Here is a 16,001-nt window from a genome sequence, read left to right as displayed (position 1 = left end):
TAGATCATGACTTGATAGGGCATTTCTGGTCATCTGCATTGGTGTTTTACTTTGTTACTAGGGTTTTTCTGGGTGATAGCAACTCACTAGGGTTTTACTAGGCATTTGTCATGAAAATAGGGCTGGTAACGGATTTCTAGGGTGTTGCTAGGCAGTTGGTGTGGCAATTAGTGTGCTAACAAATTACCAGGGTGTTGCTAGACATTTTCTGGGGTGTTTAGAGTGGTGCTGAGGGATTCTACTGGGTCAGGACTTGATAGGGTGTTTCTGGTCATCTCCAATGGGTTTTGGTTAATTACTAGGTTGTTTCTAGGCATCTGCTGTTGTATTCAGGGTGGTAGCTGGTAACAAAGTGCTAGGGTGTTGCTAAGCCTTTTCTATAGTGTCAGGTTGGTAACTAGGGTGTTGCTAGGTATTTCTACGGTGTTAGGTTGGTCACTAGGGTGATACTGTAGGCATTTGCTGTGGCAATCAGAGTGGTCACAAATTGTGATTGCTAGACATTTAGTATGGCATTAAAGTTGGTCATGGTTACATATTGTCACTAGGGTGTTTCTAGCATTTACTACAGTGTTCAGAGTCACAGCTCCCTAGTGTGTTGTAGGCATTTGCTATGGTCTTTTAGGTAGTCACTAGGATGTTGCTAGGTATTTGCAATAGCGTTCTTGGTGGTCAATGGGGTGTTGTTCTGCATTTGTTGTAATGTTCAGGGTGGTCAGAAGGGTGCTGCTAGGCATTTGTTGTGGCATTCACGTGGGTCATGATTTGATAGGGTGTTTCTGGTAATCTACGATGGGGTTTTGGTTTATTACTAGGGTGTTTCTGGGCATATGATATTGTATTCAGTTGGGGTAGCAACTCACTAGGGTGTTGCTTGGCATTTGATGTGACAATCAGGCTGGTAACAAATTGCTAGGGTGTTGCTAGGCATTTTCAATGGTGCCAGGTTGGTGATTAGGGTGCTGCTGTATGCATTTGCAGTGCCAATCAGTGTGGTCATAAATTGTTAGAGATTGCTAGACATTTGCCATGCTATTTAGGGTGGTTGCTGGGTGTTGCTTGGCATTTAGTATGCCATTAAAGTTGGTCATGGTTACATGTTGTTACTAAGGTGTTATTAGCATTTACTACAGTGTTCAGGGTGGTCACAACTCCTTCAGGTGGTGTGGGCATTTGCTATGGTCTTTAAGGTGGTCACTAGGGTGTTGGTAGGCATTTGCAATAGTGTTCTTGGGTGTTGTTCTGCATTTGCTGTGATGTTCAAGGTGGTCATAAGGGTGTTGCTAGGCATTTGCTGTGGCATTCAAGTGGATCATGACTTGATAGTGTGTTTCTGGCCATCTGTGGTGATGTTTTGGTTTATTACCAGGGTGTTTCTGAGCATCTGCTATTGTATTCAGGGTGGTAGCTACTCACTAAGGTGTTGCTAGGCATTTGGTGTGGTGATCAGGCTGGTAACAAATTGCTAGGGTGTTGCTAGGCATTTTCTAAAGTGTCAGGTTGGTAACTAGGGTGTTGCTAGGCATTTTCTACAGTGTCAGGTTGGTCACTAGGGTGCTCCTGTAGGCATTTGCTGTGGCAATCAGAGTGGTCACAAATTTTGAGCGATTGCTAGACATTTGCTATGGTAATTAGGGTGGTTGTCAGGCTGTTGCTAGACATTTAGTATGGTGTTCAAATTGGTCATGGTTACATACTGTCACTAGGGTGTTGCTGACATTTACTACAATGTTCAGGGTAGTCACAGCTCTCTCAGGTGTTGTAGGTACTTGCTATTGTCTTTTATGTGGTCATTGGGGTGTTGCTAGGTATTTAGCAATCTTGGTGGTCAATGGGGTGTTGTTCTGCATTTGCTGTGGTGTTCAGGGTTTTTGCGAAAGGCTAGAGTCTTGATCTGCATTGGCTAGGGATTTCTTTGTTGCTGCTTGGTTTTATGGATCTTCACCTTTTGTTCACCAGGTGAATATTGCAAAGCCATGGTTTTTGATAAACTAATTTCAAACAAACACACCTCAGCTCTGCAAGCTATTTCATCATCTATTATTTTTGTGAAACTAACCAGGCAGGACAAGTTATTTGTTAAAGTTTAAACCAGAATGATGAAGAATAATAGTAAAAATTGTTTTCCAATGAAAACAACATAAAAGGTTACAACAGAGTCTCCAAAAATTGAATTCAACATGACAATCAACTCAGCCTTGTGTAAAAAATCAGTACACAGACCCTCATATGCTTGAGAGAAATTGGTCAAATTATAGTAAAGCGAACTTTGGTACTTGGTTGCTTAGCAGCAACGTGGAGCGAAACAAAGACGCCAAAGTCTAAATGAGCTCATTCTAAAACATGGGATGAGAAAGCACACGGTACCCTGCGCATTTCCATCTGCTTCCCCTACATAGATTACATCCTGCAGTGGACTCTGGTGTGACAGAGATGATGCAGTGGGGAAATTACACATGCCATTTAATCCATGCGTTTTCCCTCCGCCCAGTGTTTGACTCTCTAGAGATGCTGGGCTCTTCCAGAGGGAGAGGGTCTGGCTGCACTCCTCCACTTTATCATTATGTGCTTGGTCCCCAACCGATGCAGGCTCACTGCTTTCTGAATCGAGGACTCTTGAAAGTCATTGTTTTTCAGCTTCAGAGCCAAAAGCCTGTTAGTATTCATGAAGCTGATTGTGTGTATTCAGGATTAAATATTCACTGTTGAGCGCTTATTCCTTAAAGCTCTTTATTTTAGTCGATGGAAAGTGACTTTTGTTTGGTTCAGGGACCGTTTAAAACTTAATAAGTGTGAAAAGAAGTAATTCAGAAAACAAATTACATCTTACATAGAGTTATTAATGCATGTTTGTTGTACCTTTGCTATAGCATGCCGTTTTTAAAACAAGTTTACTGAACTAATGTGGAATTACTGAACTAGTTGTAACTTAAGCTGAATTTTGAGGTTATCTGGGTTATAGAGTGATATAAACCCGGTGTTATTTAATAATAATTGATGTATTACTGTAGATGGCATTCAATGATTATTGTTTTAAATATAGCTGTTGCTTTTATATTTAATTCATTCATTCATTTTCTTCGGCTTAGTCACTTTATTCATCAGGGGTCGCCACAGCGGAATGAACCACCAACTTATCCAGAATATTTTTTAAACAGGGGATGCCCTTCCAGCTGCAACCCAGCACACAGAAATGTCAACTGACCCAGCCGGGGCTCGAACCAGCGACCTTCTTGCTGTGAGGTAACTGTGCTACCCACTGCGCCACCATGTCGCCCTCTTTTAGATTTAACAATTTAATTAATTGTTATTTATTCATGTGCTTTTTAACTGTCATATATATGTTATGCTTCGTTTTACAATTTTATCGTACAGGCTAATCACTTTGTAACTCCTGTTCTTGAAAGGTGCTATAGATATAAATATTACTTGTCTTTAATTTATTTTTTATAATGGTTAAAACGTAAACTCTTCTTATTTCAGTTGGTTCCAGTGCAATTTAACTTGCATTTTAACTTGCTTTATCTAATATTCATTTACTTCAAAAGTTAACAATAAATAGACACAATACAGCAATCAACAATATATTTAAAACACAAAAGTCCGGTGTTTCAAGAGAATAATCAGGTTTTAATTTTGTCATAATAAGCAAATTCATCTACCCACAATGATGATAACAGATCAAAATAAACAAATTAAATAATCATGAATTAAATTAACTAGTTTTACAAAAACAAAATTTGTTTCAAGTTCAAACCATTATTTATTATGCAGACTCATTATTGATACGTACCCCTATATACATTTCTGGAGAGCGCAAAATACCTCCCAGGATCTACGTTTTATTGCAATTTTTGTTTTCGCGAATCCTCAGAGGTCACAGAGTACGCATTTTCAGATCTTACATTTCTCTTGAAAGTGCCATTCGCACCTGTTGTTCGCACATAAATCCACTATAGGCTGCTGTCGACTGACTGACTGACTAACTGACGGACCGATCCCCCCACCCATTCTCTTTCCTAAACCCAACCAATAGTGTTTTTAAAAGCAATCCAGAAAAGAAAGCCCTCGGAGCAGCCTGATTTTTTCCACTTTTTCTCAGCCTGTTATTTACTATTTATTTTGTTGCCTGTTTTTGTTTTACCTGCTTTCGGGAATCGTTCTTTGCCAGACTCAACTCCTCTATGCGCCTTAAGTCTGCCGACGAACATGACAAGCTACTGGACAAACTGGTAACAGCAAAAAAGCTGGCTACATAATTTGCGCTCTCCGGAAATGTATACGAGAGAACGTTTTGCGCAATGAGCTTGTGTTGCAAATTTAATGATATAGGTTTTACCTTATGTTACTAACTTTTATCACAATTTTGGGTAGCCATCCACTTGTTAAGTGGTGAAGTATCAGTGACGTATGAAATACTGTTTCCGGGTCCAAGCCGCTACTCATTTAAATTGAGAAAATTTTAGTTTATGACCACGTTTTAGTTATATCACACATTAAAGTGAATTTTTTTATCAAATCATGGTGTACACTACAGTATCTAGACTTGCTGCTTCACAGACAACCAATATTTTAACAATTTATAAAAAATTAATTACTTTCTGGTCATCGGATTTTAGGCATGGATATATAAATAGTGATTGTGATTTTCGAAAGTATTACATCACTTTATAAACGTTTATTATTACCATTTGTTGAGTCTCCCCATATCGTTTGATAGAGCGCTTAGACCCGGAAGCTGCTTCGCGTGACATCACACTTAACAATGCTTGTTTTGGAATAATTTTTCCAAATACAAGAAGATGTGCACTGATGGCTCATCAATGACATTTATATGCAATTATTTATGACAATATGACACCAAAAGACTACATTTTCATTCACCAAATTAGTATTAACAGGATGGTGACACAAGCAAACATGTTACATGAAGAAAATATTACCTGTTGGTCCACTGCCACAGCATCCAGACCATGATACATGATATTGACCCAACCGTCCTTCGAAGCCAGTACAAACAAGGACATCAGAGCCTGGAAAGACATAAACACGTTCATATGAGCACCTACAAGGACACGCAGATACAAAGACAAACAAGACAAACAAAAACATAGAGGCTGGAAGACAAATAGGTGCATGAACAGATAGACAACAACATGGAACACACAGAACCACTTCTGACATATAAAAGACACAGATAACAGATGATCAAACATAACAAAGTATTGGCTCAGCATTTGGTATTTTGTGAATCTGTCACACAGTTTGACGAACCTGGTCACAAAACAAACCAACCTGCCCCAAGTTGTCAAAGTTGTACTTGTGATGGACCCACTTATAATTGGCCAAGAGGCAGTCAGACTTGTTGGTGATGTTTTTGACATCCAGGCCCAAGCAGTAGTAGAACTTGCCTTTGAAAAGCTGTTGAGGCAAAAGAAAAATGGCACACACTTCATGTCACTCAACGCCACATGTCTCCAGCATCTCTTTAATAAAACTGTCAGAGTACGGTGGGATATTTGAAAGAAAAAGGGTGTTATGAAAGAAGACCAGGGGAAAATATGAAAACATTCTATATGAAGAGAAGAACAATATATGGCACTAAAAACGAATAAGAACTAATATTAGACAAAGAATAAAAAAAGCAAAAAAATAAATAAAAAAAGCAATGGTGATAGGGAGATAAAGAAGGAGAGATTAAGGAGAAAACATCAAAAAGACAAAAGCCATTAGACCCATCAGTAGGCCAACATCGATTATTAGTATTATTTTTGTTTTTTGAAAGAAAAGTGATGATCAGAATCAGAATCAGAAAGAGCTTTATTGCCAGGTACACACATACGAGGAATTTGTTTTCATGACAGAGCTTCTACAGTGCGACAGGATAACAGAGACAGAACAAAAACAGATAATAAATATATTTAAAAAATAAATAAATAAATAAATAAATAAAACAATAATAGAAAAAAATAAAAATAAAATAAAAATAAATAAAAAAATTAATAAAAAATTAAAAATAGAAAAAATAGAAATAGAAAAAAAAAAATGAAAATAGAAAAATATATATAAAAAAAAAGCAAAAAAAAAAGAAGAAAAAATAGAAAAAATAAATAAATAGAAAAAAAAATAGCTAAAAAAATAGCTGATCATGGCTCAATATGTGGTCTAGGCAAGAAAAGACACCAATATAAAGATCTGATATTATATAAGCAAAGTTAAAATTTGACATACAAGTTATGGCATTATGTTGCAAAAATGGCAGTTTAGATGTACATAAGTAAATAAATATGGAAAAAAAATATTTTTTAAAAGGGTCCCTGTTTTAAAACTTGAATTTTCTCAATATTAACTTGTTTATTTAAAAAAAATATTTTGAAAAGAGTCTCTTTTGCTCATTTGGACTGCATTGATCTCTTTTATTTATTTGCTGCATATATTTACTTGCTGCATTCTAGTCTCTTTTGCTGCATGTATTGTATTAAACAATACAGTAAAAACTGCAACACTATGACATTTTCCAATCATAATGAAAATTGTTTATTTTTAAATATTTTACCATTAAATTTATTTATGTGATGACAATCTTAGAAACATATATTTGGTACTTCAATGTTTATTATTAATTTGATCAATGTTAAAAACTGCTGTGTTGCTTCATATTATGGTGGAAACCATAATTCTATGATGAGTACAAATAGAAAAATGCTTTAAATCTGTTTTTTACTCCATCGGTTTAATTGACCTGAATTGGTGTTATTTCTTACCCAATTTTTTTGTAAGCTAATGCATGTTTGTGCATTTAATGCATTTAACATATTACATAAAAAATACATCTAACTACCATAGTGTTGTTATTGTTTATCCATTTTGAAGATAATAAATAAATAAAAACACGAAGATTACTGTTGCAAGTTTCATAAAAATCTTTTAAAATGCAAACGAGCCATCAGTTTGAATAAGCACGTTTCATCGAGTCCTTATTCTTTACCTGGACTCCCAGGATCCCAAAAATAATGAAAAAGGCACAGCAGATGAGAACTATGTTTCCAATAGGCTTGAGAGAGGTGATCAAAGTCTCCACGACTAGTTTGAGACCAGGAGCTCGACTGATAACCCTGTCAAAAAGAGAGAAAAAAAGTTAAAATTAATATTTTTGATTGTTGCTACTATTTTGTTTTTGATGTCTGTATGACTGCATATCATACTGTGTATAACTTCGTATGTGAGAAATAAAATTTAAATTGAATTGAATACTGTAGACTTATAAACCAAGCACAGACGAAACAACATGAATGCTTGTAGTACCTGAGGGGGCGCAGTGTGCGAAGAAGCCTGAGGACCCTGAGCACCCCCAGGATCTTAGCCCCGCCTGCCATTGACACCACGATATCAATCAAAGACACAAACACCAGGAAACCATCCAAAATATTCCAGCTGCTGCGTAAGTAAGCCTGCTCTCCAAGATACAACCCCATAGACACCACCTAGAATAAACAGGTAAAAGAACAATTAGGCATGGGAAATTATTGTGTATTTTTAGTGTTCTGTGGCCTCATGTTTTCAGATTGAAACTTTTGTTAAAGGAACACAAAAATAAAATGCTAATTTTAAAACTCTCCTAGACCCACTGAGTCGATTTCTTGTTCTGGCGGGGTCCCTTTTAGCTTAGCATAATTCATTTAAATGGATTAGACCATTAGCATTTTAGTTCAAAAATTTCCAAAAAGAATTTTGATAATTTTCCTATTTAAAGCTCTACACTTTGGTGTTAATAAAACATAAAAAGGTACTATTTTCTAGGCCAGTATTGCTAGGAACTATACTCTTATTCTGGCATAATAGACAAGAAACTACTGCCTTACCATGGCTGAACCAGGCGGATTTAAATAAAAAATGAGCCCAGTAATAAACTGGAGTAAACATCAAGTGTTTCCTAATATTTATGAGATTCCTACTTCTGTTGAACAGAAAACAAGATATTTTAAAGAATTGTAGAAACTGCTAGCCATTGCCATCTAGGAAGGATGTTAATGGTTTCCAACATTCTTCAAAATAACTTCTTTTGTGTTCAACAGAAGAAAGAAACATACAAAAAAAGGTTGGAACAAGTGGAGGATGAATAAATTACATAATTTTCATTTTAAATGAACTGTTCCTGTAGGAAATTACATGGAGTCTTGCATTTACGCAACCCCTCCTGTGCGTAATGGTGCATGTTCTTAGTTGTTCTTTGTAAGAGACCGTTTTGTCTTCTAATATTCTTTTTAAGGCTTTATCACACCACTATTACTATAATGATATATGATAACTATAATAGCGTCCTTATCATCACACAAGAACATTCTGTGTATTATAAGTGTACACTCTGAAGTCTCGGCTTCAGTCTTCAGTCAACCTCTGATGCTTAGAGCACACAAAACTGGAAACACTTCAAGGGTATTTCTGTGAGATGTGCATCACAATCTTTAACAGTCTGGCTCAGAACGGTCAAGTTGTCCATCTAACCTTTTCTTATGAAGGGCCAAAAACCAAACTAGACTAAGGCTAGTGGGCCAAAGGTAAATATAGTTGTAGTGGGTAATTTCCTAATTTATTTAATAAATTAAAAAATGACTAGAAAACATTGCTTTATATTAACTAATACAGTATTTATTGATTTTTTTTAATATTGCATAATAAACTTACAGTAAAAAACTAAATCTAATTTTTAACAGGATTCCACTAGTTTTTGCCTAGATTTTCTCGCTGATGTGTTCTGCATAGTCCTCTATCCATTAAATGACAGTATTCATATTTTATCAAATTAAATTTAAATTTCAGTTTGCTTTTTTTGTAGCACAGCAATCAAACAAAAAAGGTTACATCAATTCAGAAATTACAATCTCTGTGTTAAAGGCACTCTCCCCAAAGGCACTTCTCCATTATATTTACTCTCTTCTCAAATGCGATGGTGGGCCAAATCAAAAGTTACAGTGGGCTAATTTTGGCCCGGGGCCCTACTTTGGGCATCTCTGAATAGTCTGACTAGACATACTTTTGACTACCAAATCAGTTAAGAGGTTTGCAATGACAACTTGACTGTTTTGACGCAGCGTCAAGATTTACAGTAGCAAAAGCAGTAATTGCCATCAGGGGTGCATACCTCACACTGAAACTGCAAATGTGCTGCAAAGAAGACATTCTGTAAATCCAACAGCCTATTTAGCTGCTTTAATTGATTTAAAGTGATTAATAAATCACATGACTACAGAATCTTCTCACAGGGTTTATTTCAAACACTCGACTGATGTTTGGAAGTCAGTTTGGAGTAAACCCATGTTATCAAATGTGGTATTTTCACAAACTTTCAGATGTAGCAGCAATAAAAAGCCATAGATCAGAAAGCGATGTAACCAGCTGTCAAATACCAAAATGATAATCTTTGATTTTAGAATCGAATACAATTTTTGCATAACTTGTCAGTGAACTATGACTCTGTAGTAAATGCTGCGTCATCTGAAAGCATGGGCTAGAGACTTACAGCTGATGACAGAACAGGCTTTACTTACAAAATGCACAGGAAAATGCCCTTCGATAAGTTTTGCAGCCCTATTTTAAGCTAGGCACCCACCAAGCCAATGTGAATACACCAAAACTGATGTACAAACTCTCATTTCACAAAAGAAAACTGGAATTTGTGATGCAAACAAACAAACAAACAAACAAACAAACAAACAAACAAACCATAAAAAAGCAGCATTAGTACCAGTACTTGTAACTCACAACAGAGGGATTTATTTAGTATTCATTCATATCTGACAACCCATATAGTTGGTAAATATTTGAGAAATCCAATGAAATGACAATCGGCTTAATTTCGTTCCTTCTTGATTTCAACAGTTAGCTTGGCTTCACCAATGAAGAAGTTTGATAGTTGTTTAAACTTTGGCTGAAAACAATCCCTGTAAAAGTGACTCCAACAATATTGTTAGAGTCTCTTCCTCGATACTTTTATATTTAGAAGGACTTTTTAAAACTAGATGGTTAAAGTCCTTGATGTGAATAGGCCTTTAATCTGATTCCAATCCCTACTTGTGTGATTTTGCAGACACGAATTTGCTGGAAGGGATCAAAACAAGTATTGAAGAGCAAAAACAGACAGCCAAATCAGGACAACTGTTTTTAATCAAGCCCCAAAATAGTGCTTCCTGTAGAGCTCTGCACAATTTACAGTACATCTAAACATCCACCATTATGTCATTGGCGAGATGCAGATGTGCTTAAGGAAATGCTGATGGCTGAGATATGACTCGGGGGTTTAAAAACACGGAAAAAACATGAAACTAAAATGGCAGAAAAAGTGAAGAAAATACAAAATCCATTGAAGCTCCAAGGTGACCTGAGCCTTAGGCCTCTCAGGCAGATTCTTGTGACACTAACAAGACGAGTGACAGGAAAGAAATACACACACACACATACTGACGTCAGCATTGGCTGAGGACTAAAAGTGAGAAGAGCAAAGGGAGCAAGAAAACAGAGCTACACAGAGAGAATTATGTACTTTTAAGAAATGAGTTGCTCTACAGAGACGCACATCTGCTCTTTCTTGAGATCAATTTAGGCCGTATTAGTCTGACAGTTTCTTTACAATACTGCCAAAAAAAGCCAATAATAAATCAGTGATGTATAGCAGGTACTGTACTGTAATGTGACACTTGCGCTAGCAATTTAAGGAGGTGCTTTTTGACTGAGAGCAGATCTGCTTGCAGAACACCTATTAGTTGAGTGTAGGTGGGTTGGGGACAGTAAAATCAGCCGTTGCCCCTTAGGCTATGCTATACCGGTAGGTGTATTTTTGCAGGAGCTAGCAGAATCTGCTTCCCCAAGGATGAACTGTAATTGTTGACTCTCTGGTCCCAGAGAGAAAGGTGGAATTATTGTTTGACTTATGTCTTCCATTGCAGTGGTGCTTTTAAAAATGACACAGTGAAAAATATGCAACATCTTACATGTTGACTGCTTATGGATAGTTGACATTTCAGATTGTGACAATAATATATAGTAGTGGTTCTCAATTCCGGTCCTCAGGCCCCCCTGCCCTGCACATTTTGTACTGTATGTCTTCCTTACTTAACACACCTGATTCAGATCATCACCTCATTAACAGAGATATACATGAACTGATCATTGTGTGTCAAATAAGAGAGACACACAAATGTGCAGGGCGGTGGGGACTGAGGACCAGAATTGAGAACCACTGATATATAGTATCTAAAGAAATGTGATTTTTATATACTTGTTGTGCATGAAATAAAATATATAAGGGATTCTAGATACAAGCAGCCTGTAAATTAAAGATTAGCTATTAAAAATAAAATAAAATAAAATGAATTATCTAACGATCTATGGATAAAATATAATAAAATAAGATAATTACCCATGGATCTATGGATAAAATAAATTAAAATAAAAACCCATGGATCTATGGACAAAATAAAATATAGTAATTATTTATGAATCTATGGATAAAATTAAATAAAACAATAATTCATGGATCTATGAATAAAATAAAATAAAATAAAATAAAATAAAATAAAATAAAATAAAATAAAATAAAATAAAATAAAATAAAATAAAATAAAATAAAATAAAATAAAATATCTAATGATCTATGGTTAAAACATAATAAAATAAAATAATTACCCATGGATCTATGGATAAAAAAAATAAAATAAAATAAAATAAAAACCATGGATCTATGGATAAAATAAAATAATAATTCATGGATCTATGGATAAAATAAAATAATAATTCATGGATCTATGGATAAAATAAAATAAAATAATAATTAATGGATCTATGGATAAAATAAAATAAAAAAATTAATAATTATCCATGGATCTATGGATAAAATAAAATAAAAAAATGTAATAATTATCCATGGATCTATGGATAAAATAAAAAAACTAGATTATCCATGAATCTATCGATAAATTAAACAAAAAAAAAAATTAAATTAAATTAAATTTAAATAAATTAAATAAAAAAAATATCCATGAATCTATGTACACAATAAAATAAAATAGATGGATGGATGAAATAAAATATAAAGACATAGAACAATTATCCATGGATTTATGGATAGAATAAAATAAAATAAAGTAAAATAAAGCCACAACCCTACAAAGGACAATTAGTTCAGTGGAAAATATATATAAACAAATGGAATAAATAATAAAGATATAGCACAATTACTTTAAATAAATTAGAAAAAGTAAAATACATCATTCAGATCCACTTGCGGACATCTCCTGAGACTACAAGGATGTAGTGCTGCTCTTGACAGCTCTATCTCTTGTTTGTTCCATTTCTTAATAATTGATTAAGTTACATAATTGATAACCTACAAGTGTCAAGGGCTTGCGGCTGAATAGATGGGCTAGCCTTTGAGATTGACTGCATCTGAAACAGGAAACTGCCTCTAATTAATATCACTGCTTAATTGCTTGTCATGAGAGACCCAGCAAGCGCAATACACTACTCTCAAAGGGTCCAGAGGAGAAAGTGAGACCGAGAGAGAGAGAGTAAAAGGAAGATGATGAAATGTGAGTTGGATTAGAGATACACACACTCGGTTTCATCTTCTAGAAGATATTTAGCATTTAACTAATTACACATCCAACGACCACAGTCTTAAGCCACAGTCACGCTGCACTTTTTGCCCCATAGACTTACATTCAAATGAATGCGAATGTGACAGACTGAAAACACAAGTTTGTGTGACAAGTTTCACAGTTTGCTGCATTGCAAAGATCAAGCTACGTAAACTCTGACCTGCTAAATTCATCATGTGAGACCAAAAGATGATCAAAACATGACCTCATAGTACAAAAATTTTAAACATGGAGTAATCGCTCGTTTTTTTTTAATGTCTAATCATCTTGTTTAATTGTTTTGCAGCACCGTACGACATAATTTTGCATGCTCAAACTCTAGTGTGACTGTAGCTTTAAGAAGCATCTTCCAACTAAACTATGTGAGTGTCATTTGGTTCAGTATCCATCAAAGTGTAATATAACAATGCAGTATGTTATATATATAAATAAATAAATAAATAAATAAATAAATAAATAAATAAATATATATATATATATATATATATATATATATATATATATATAAATATATATATACATACACACACACACACACACACATAAACATATATATCTAAAATAAATAATCATATCTATACATATACATACACACACACATTTTAAATACAAACTAAATAGTTTGGATGTTACTGCACTGTAAGAAGTGATACAATGACTACAAACGTTTTTATGTTTTTCACTGTCTTACTTTAATAAGTTAATCAGGTTTCAACTACATTTTTTAAGTTATGCAAAGTTTAGCTAAAATTTTAGTCAGTTGTAATGATATACTGTACACTCCCCTGGCTTTGGCATGATACTCTATTGGTACTAATGGGCCCAAAATGTGCCAAGAAAATATCTCCTACACCATTACACCACCACCACCAGCCTGAACCTTGATACAAGGCAGAATGGATCCATGCTTTCATGTTGTTGATGCCAAGTTCGGACTCTACCATCTGAATGTCACAGCAGAAATCGAGACTCATCAGACCACGCAACATTTTTTCCAATCTTCTATTGTCCAAGTTGGTGAGCCTGTGTGAATTGTAGCCTCAGTTTTATCTGTTCTTAGCTGACAGGAGTGGCACCCGGTGTGGGCTTCTGCTGCTGTAGCCCATCCGCCTCAAGGTTGGACGTGTTGTGCATTCAGAGATGCTCTTCTTCATACCTCGGTTGTAACGAGTGGTTATTTGAGTTACTGTTGCCTTTCTATCAGCTTGAACTAGTCTGGCCGTTCTCCTCTGACATCAACAAGGTATTTGCGCCGCTCACTGGATATTTTCTTTTTTCAGACAACTCTCAGTAAAAACCCTAGAAATGGTTGCGCGTGAAAATCCCAGTAGATCAACAGTTTCTGAAATAAACCAGCCCGTCTAGCACCAACAACCAAGCCAAGTTCAAAGTCACTTAAATCACCTTTCTTCCCCATTCTGATGCTCGATTTGAACTGCAGCAGATTGTCTTGACCATGTCTACACACCTAAATGTACTGAGTTGCTGCCATGTGAATGGCTAATTAGAAATTTGATTTGAGCAGTTTGACAGGTGTACCTAATAAAGTGGCCAGTAAGCGTAAGTTGAGATGACTAGAAAAGTTTATTTGATTCAACTAAAAATAATAAGGCAACTAATTCTTTTTAACAGCGTAAAGTATCAGTATAGTGGTGATATAGACTACATTCTCTTTTTGATCAAATGACTTGTAATTGTGAAATTGTTTAAATTAGAAAGATGCAAAATAAAACCATTTTCAATGGTGCTTTTTTTGGATGTCATATGCATAACTAAATGGATTATATTCCTGTAGAATTCAAACTGCTAAAACATGCATGGGGAAAACAGGAAAACATCTCTAAATACTGAAATAGTAGTGGAAATAATATGTTAATTTCCTTCTGTTTTTCACCACATATTAGAAGTACGACAGCAATTAAAGAGTGAAGAAAAAACATTCAAGGCAGTCCTGAAATCAACACAATACAGTATACCATGTAGAGAATGTAAATATTTACCTTGAGCGTCATCTCCCCCACAAATATGGCTGTGAAAATGTAATTGGACACGGTGAGGAAAAGCCTCTCCTGCAGAGGGAGGAAAAAGAGAGAAATAGCAAAAAAGAACAATTAGAAAAAGAGAAAACACCATAGAAAGAAATAACTAGAATGTTGTCAATGCTGTGAGGATATCTGCTCGAGGAAAACTGGAAATAATCAATGAGTAAATCAACAGGTTAAACCACTACCTCAAAGATCATTCGGCCTCAATCTTACCAGGCTACCCTGAAGGATCTTGGGTCTCTCCAGAGCCACAGTGATGCAGTTTGAGAAGATGAAGGCCAGCACCACATAGTCAAAGAGCTTGTGGGCTATGATGGACTGACACAACAACCTGAACCTGGAGGGAAAGGTGGAGGTCAGGAAGAGAGACAAATACAGACACAAACTAGATGAAAAAGTCTAGCAGAGTAGGAGTAAATCATGGCTTAGTTCCAAAAATCTAGTGAGCTGCCTTGATGCCTACATAGAGAGCATCCAAACCATCGTAGAACCATTCTGAATAATTGGCATACAGTATAGGCTACAAAACGTTCTGAACATGAGAGCAGAATTTCTGATGACTTTTGATATATTTTGCAGGGCAGTTAATAAATTAGGAGGGAAAAACAGAGAGAATGACAACAAGCCAAAACAACAAATGGCCATACTCATAAGTGTTTGTATGAAGGGAATATTAAATATCAGCATCTCTATTTTAATTAAGTACAAAGACATTATCATAACATTTGGAGAGGATTTTGGAGATAATTATCAATTATGAATAATATAATTAGTGATGGGCAAAAATGAATCACGATTAAGTGAATCCAAAATAAAAGTTTGTTTTGACAATTTAAGTATGTGTACTGTGTATATTTATTATGTATACATTAACATACACATGCGTTGAGAATGTTTTCTTATATTTACATCTAAAATATATGTGTATATGATACAAATTATGCATAAATTTATTCATTAATTCATTTTCTTTTCGGGCTTAGTCCCTTAATGAATCTGTGGTTGCCATAGTGGAATGAACTGCCAACTTATTCAGCACATGTTTTACACAGCGGAAGCCCTTCCCAACACAACATTGGGAAATACATACATATAAATAAATATAAATAATATATATGTAACAAAATTGTTTTTTATAGTTTTGTTTCTATGAATGTGTGTGTTTGACATATTCATAATAAATATATACAGTTAGGTCCATAAATATTTGGACATCAACACAAATTCTAACATTTTTGTCTCTATACACCAACACAATGGATTTGAAATTAAACACCTGCAGAGTGTCAGCTGTAATTTGAGG

At 35.1% G+C, this 16,001-nt stretch overlaps 1 protein-coding gene across 1 annotated transcript in view; it reads right to left on the bottom strand.

Annotated features, from left to right (window-relative positions):
- The window catches only part of cacna1ia (calcium voltage-gated channel subunit alpha1 Ia), a 284,961-nt gene that overhangs the window by 53,974 nt on the left and 214,986 nt on the right, over nt 1-16,001 (bottom strand). Inside the window, exons 18-23 of the mRNA XM_056451129.1 lie at nt 14,912-15,035; nt 14,654-14,722; nt 7,306-7,484; nt 6,989-7,115; nt 5,296-5,421; nt 4,944-5,033 (exon numbers count right to left, since the gene is read on the bottom strand). Coding sequence (XP_056307104.1) covers nt 4,944-5,033; nt 5,296-5,421; nt 6,989-7,115; nt 7,306-7,484; nt 14,654-14,722; nt 14,912-15,035 — 715 coding nt within the window. The remainder of the gene's footprint in view (nt 1-4,943; nt 5,034-5,295; nt 5,422-6,988; nt 7,116-7,305; nt 7,485-14,653; nt 14,723-14,911; nt 15,036-16,001) is intronic.

This window comes from Danio aesculapii, chromosome 3 (genome assembly GCF_903798145.1).
Source record: "Danio aesculapii chromosome 3, fDanAes4.1, whole genome shotgun sequence".
Taxonomy (NCBI): Eukaryota; Metazoa; Chordata; class Actinopteri; order Cypriniformes; family Danionidae; genus Danio; species Danio aesculapii.
The sequence above is the reverse complement of the archived record's forward strand: the minus strand, read 5'-3'. Positions and strand labels throughout refer to the sequence as shown.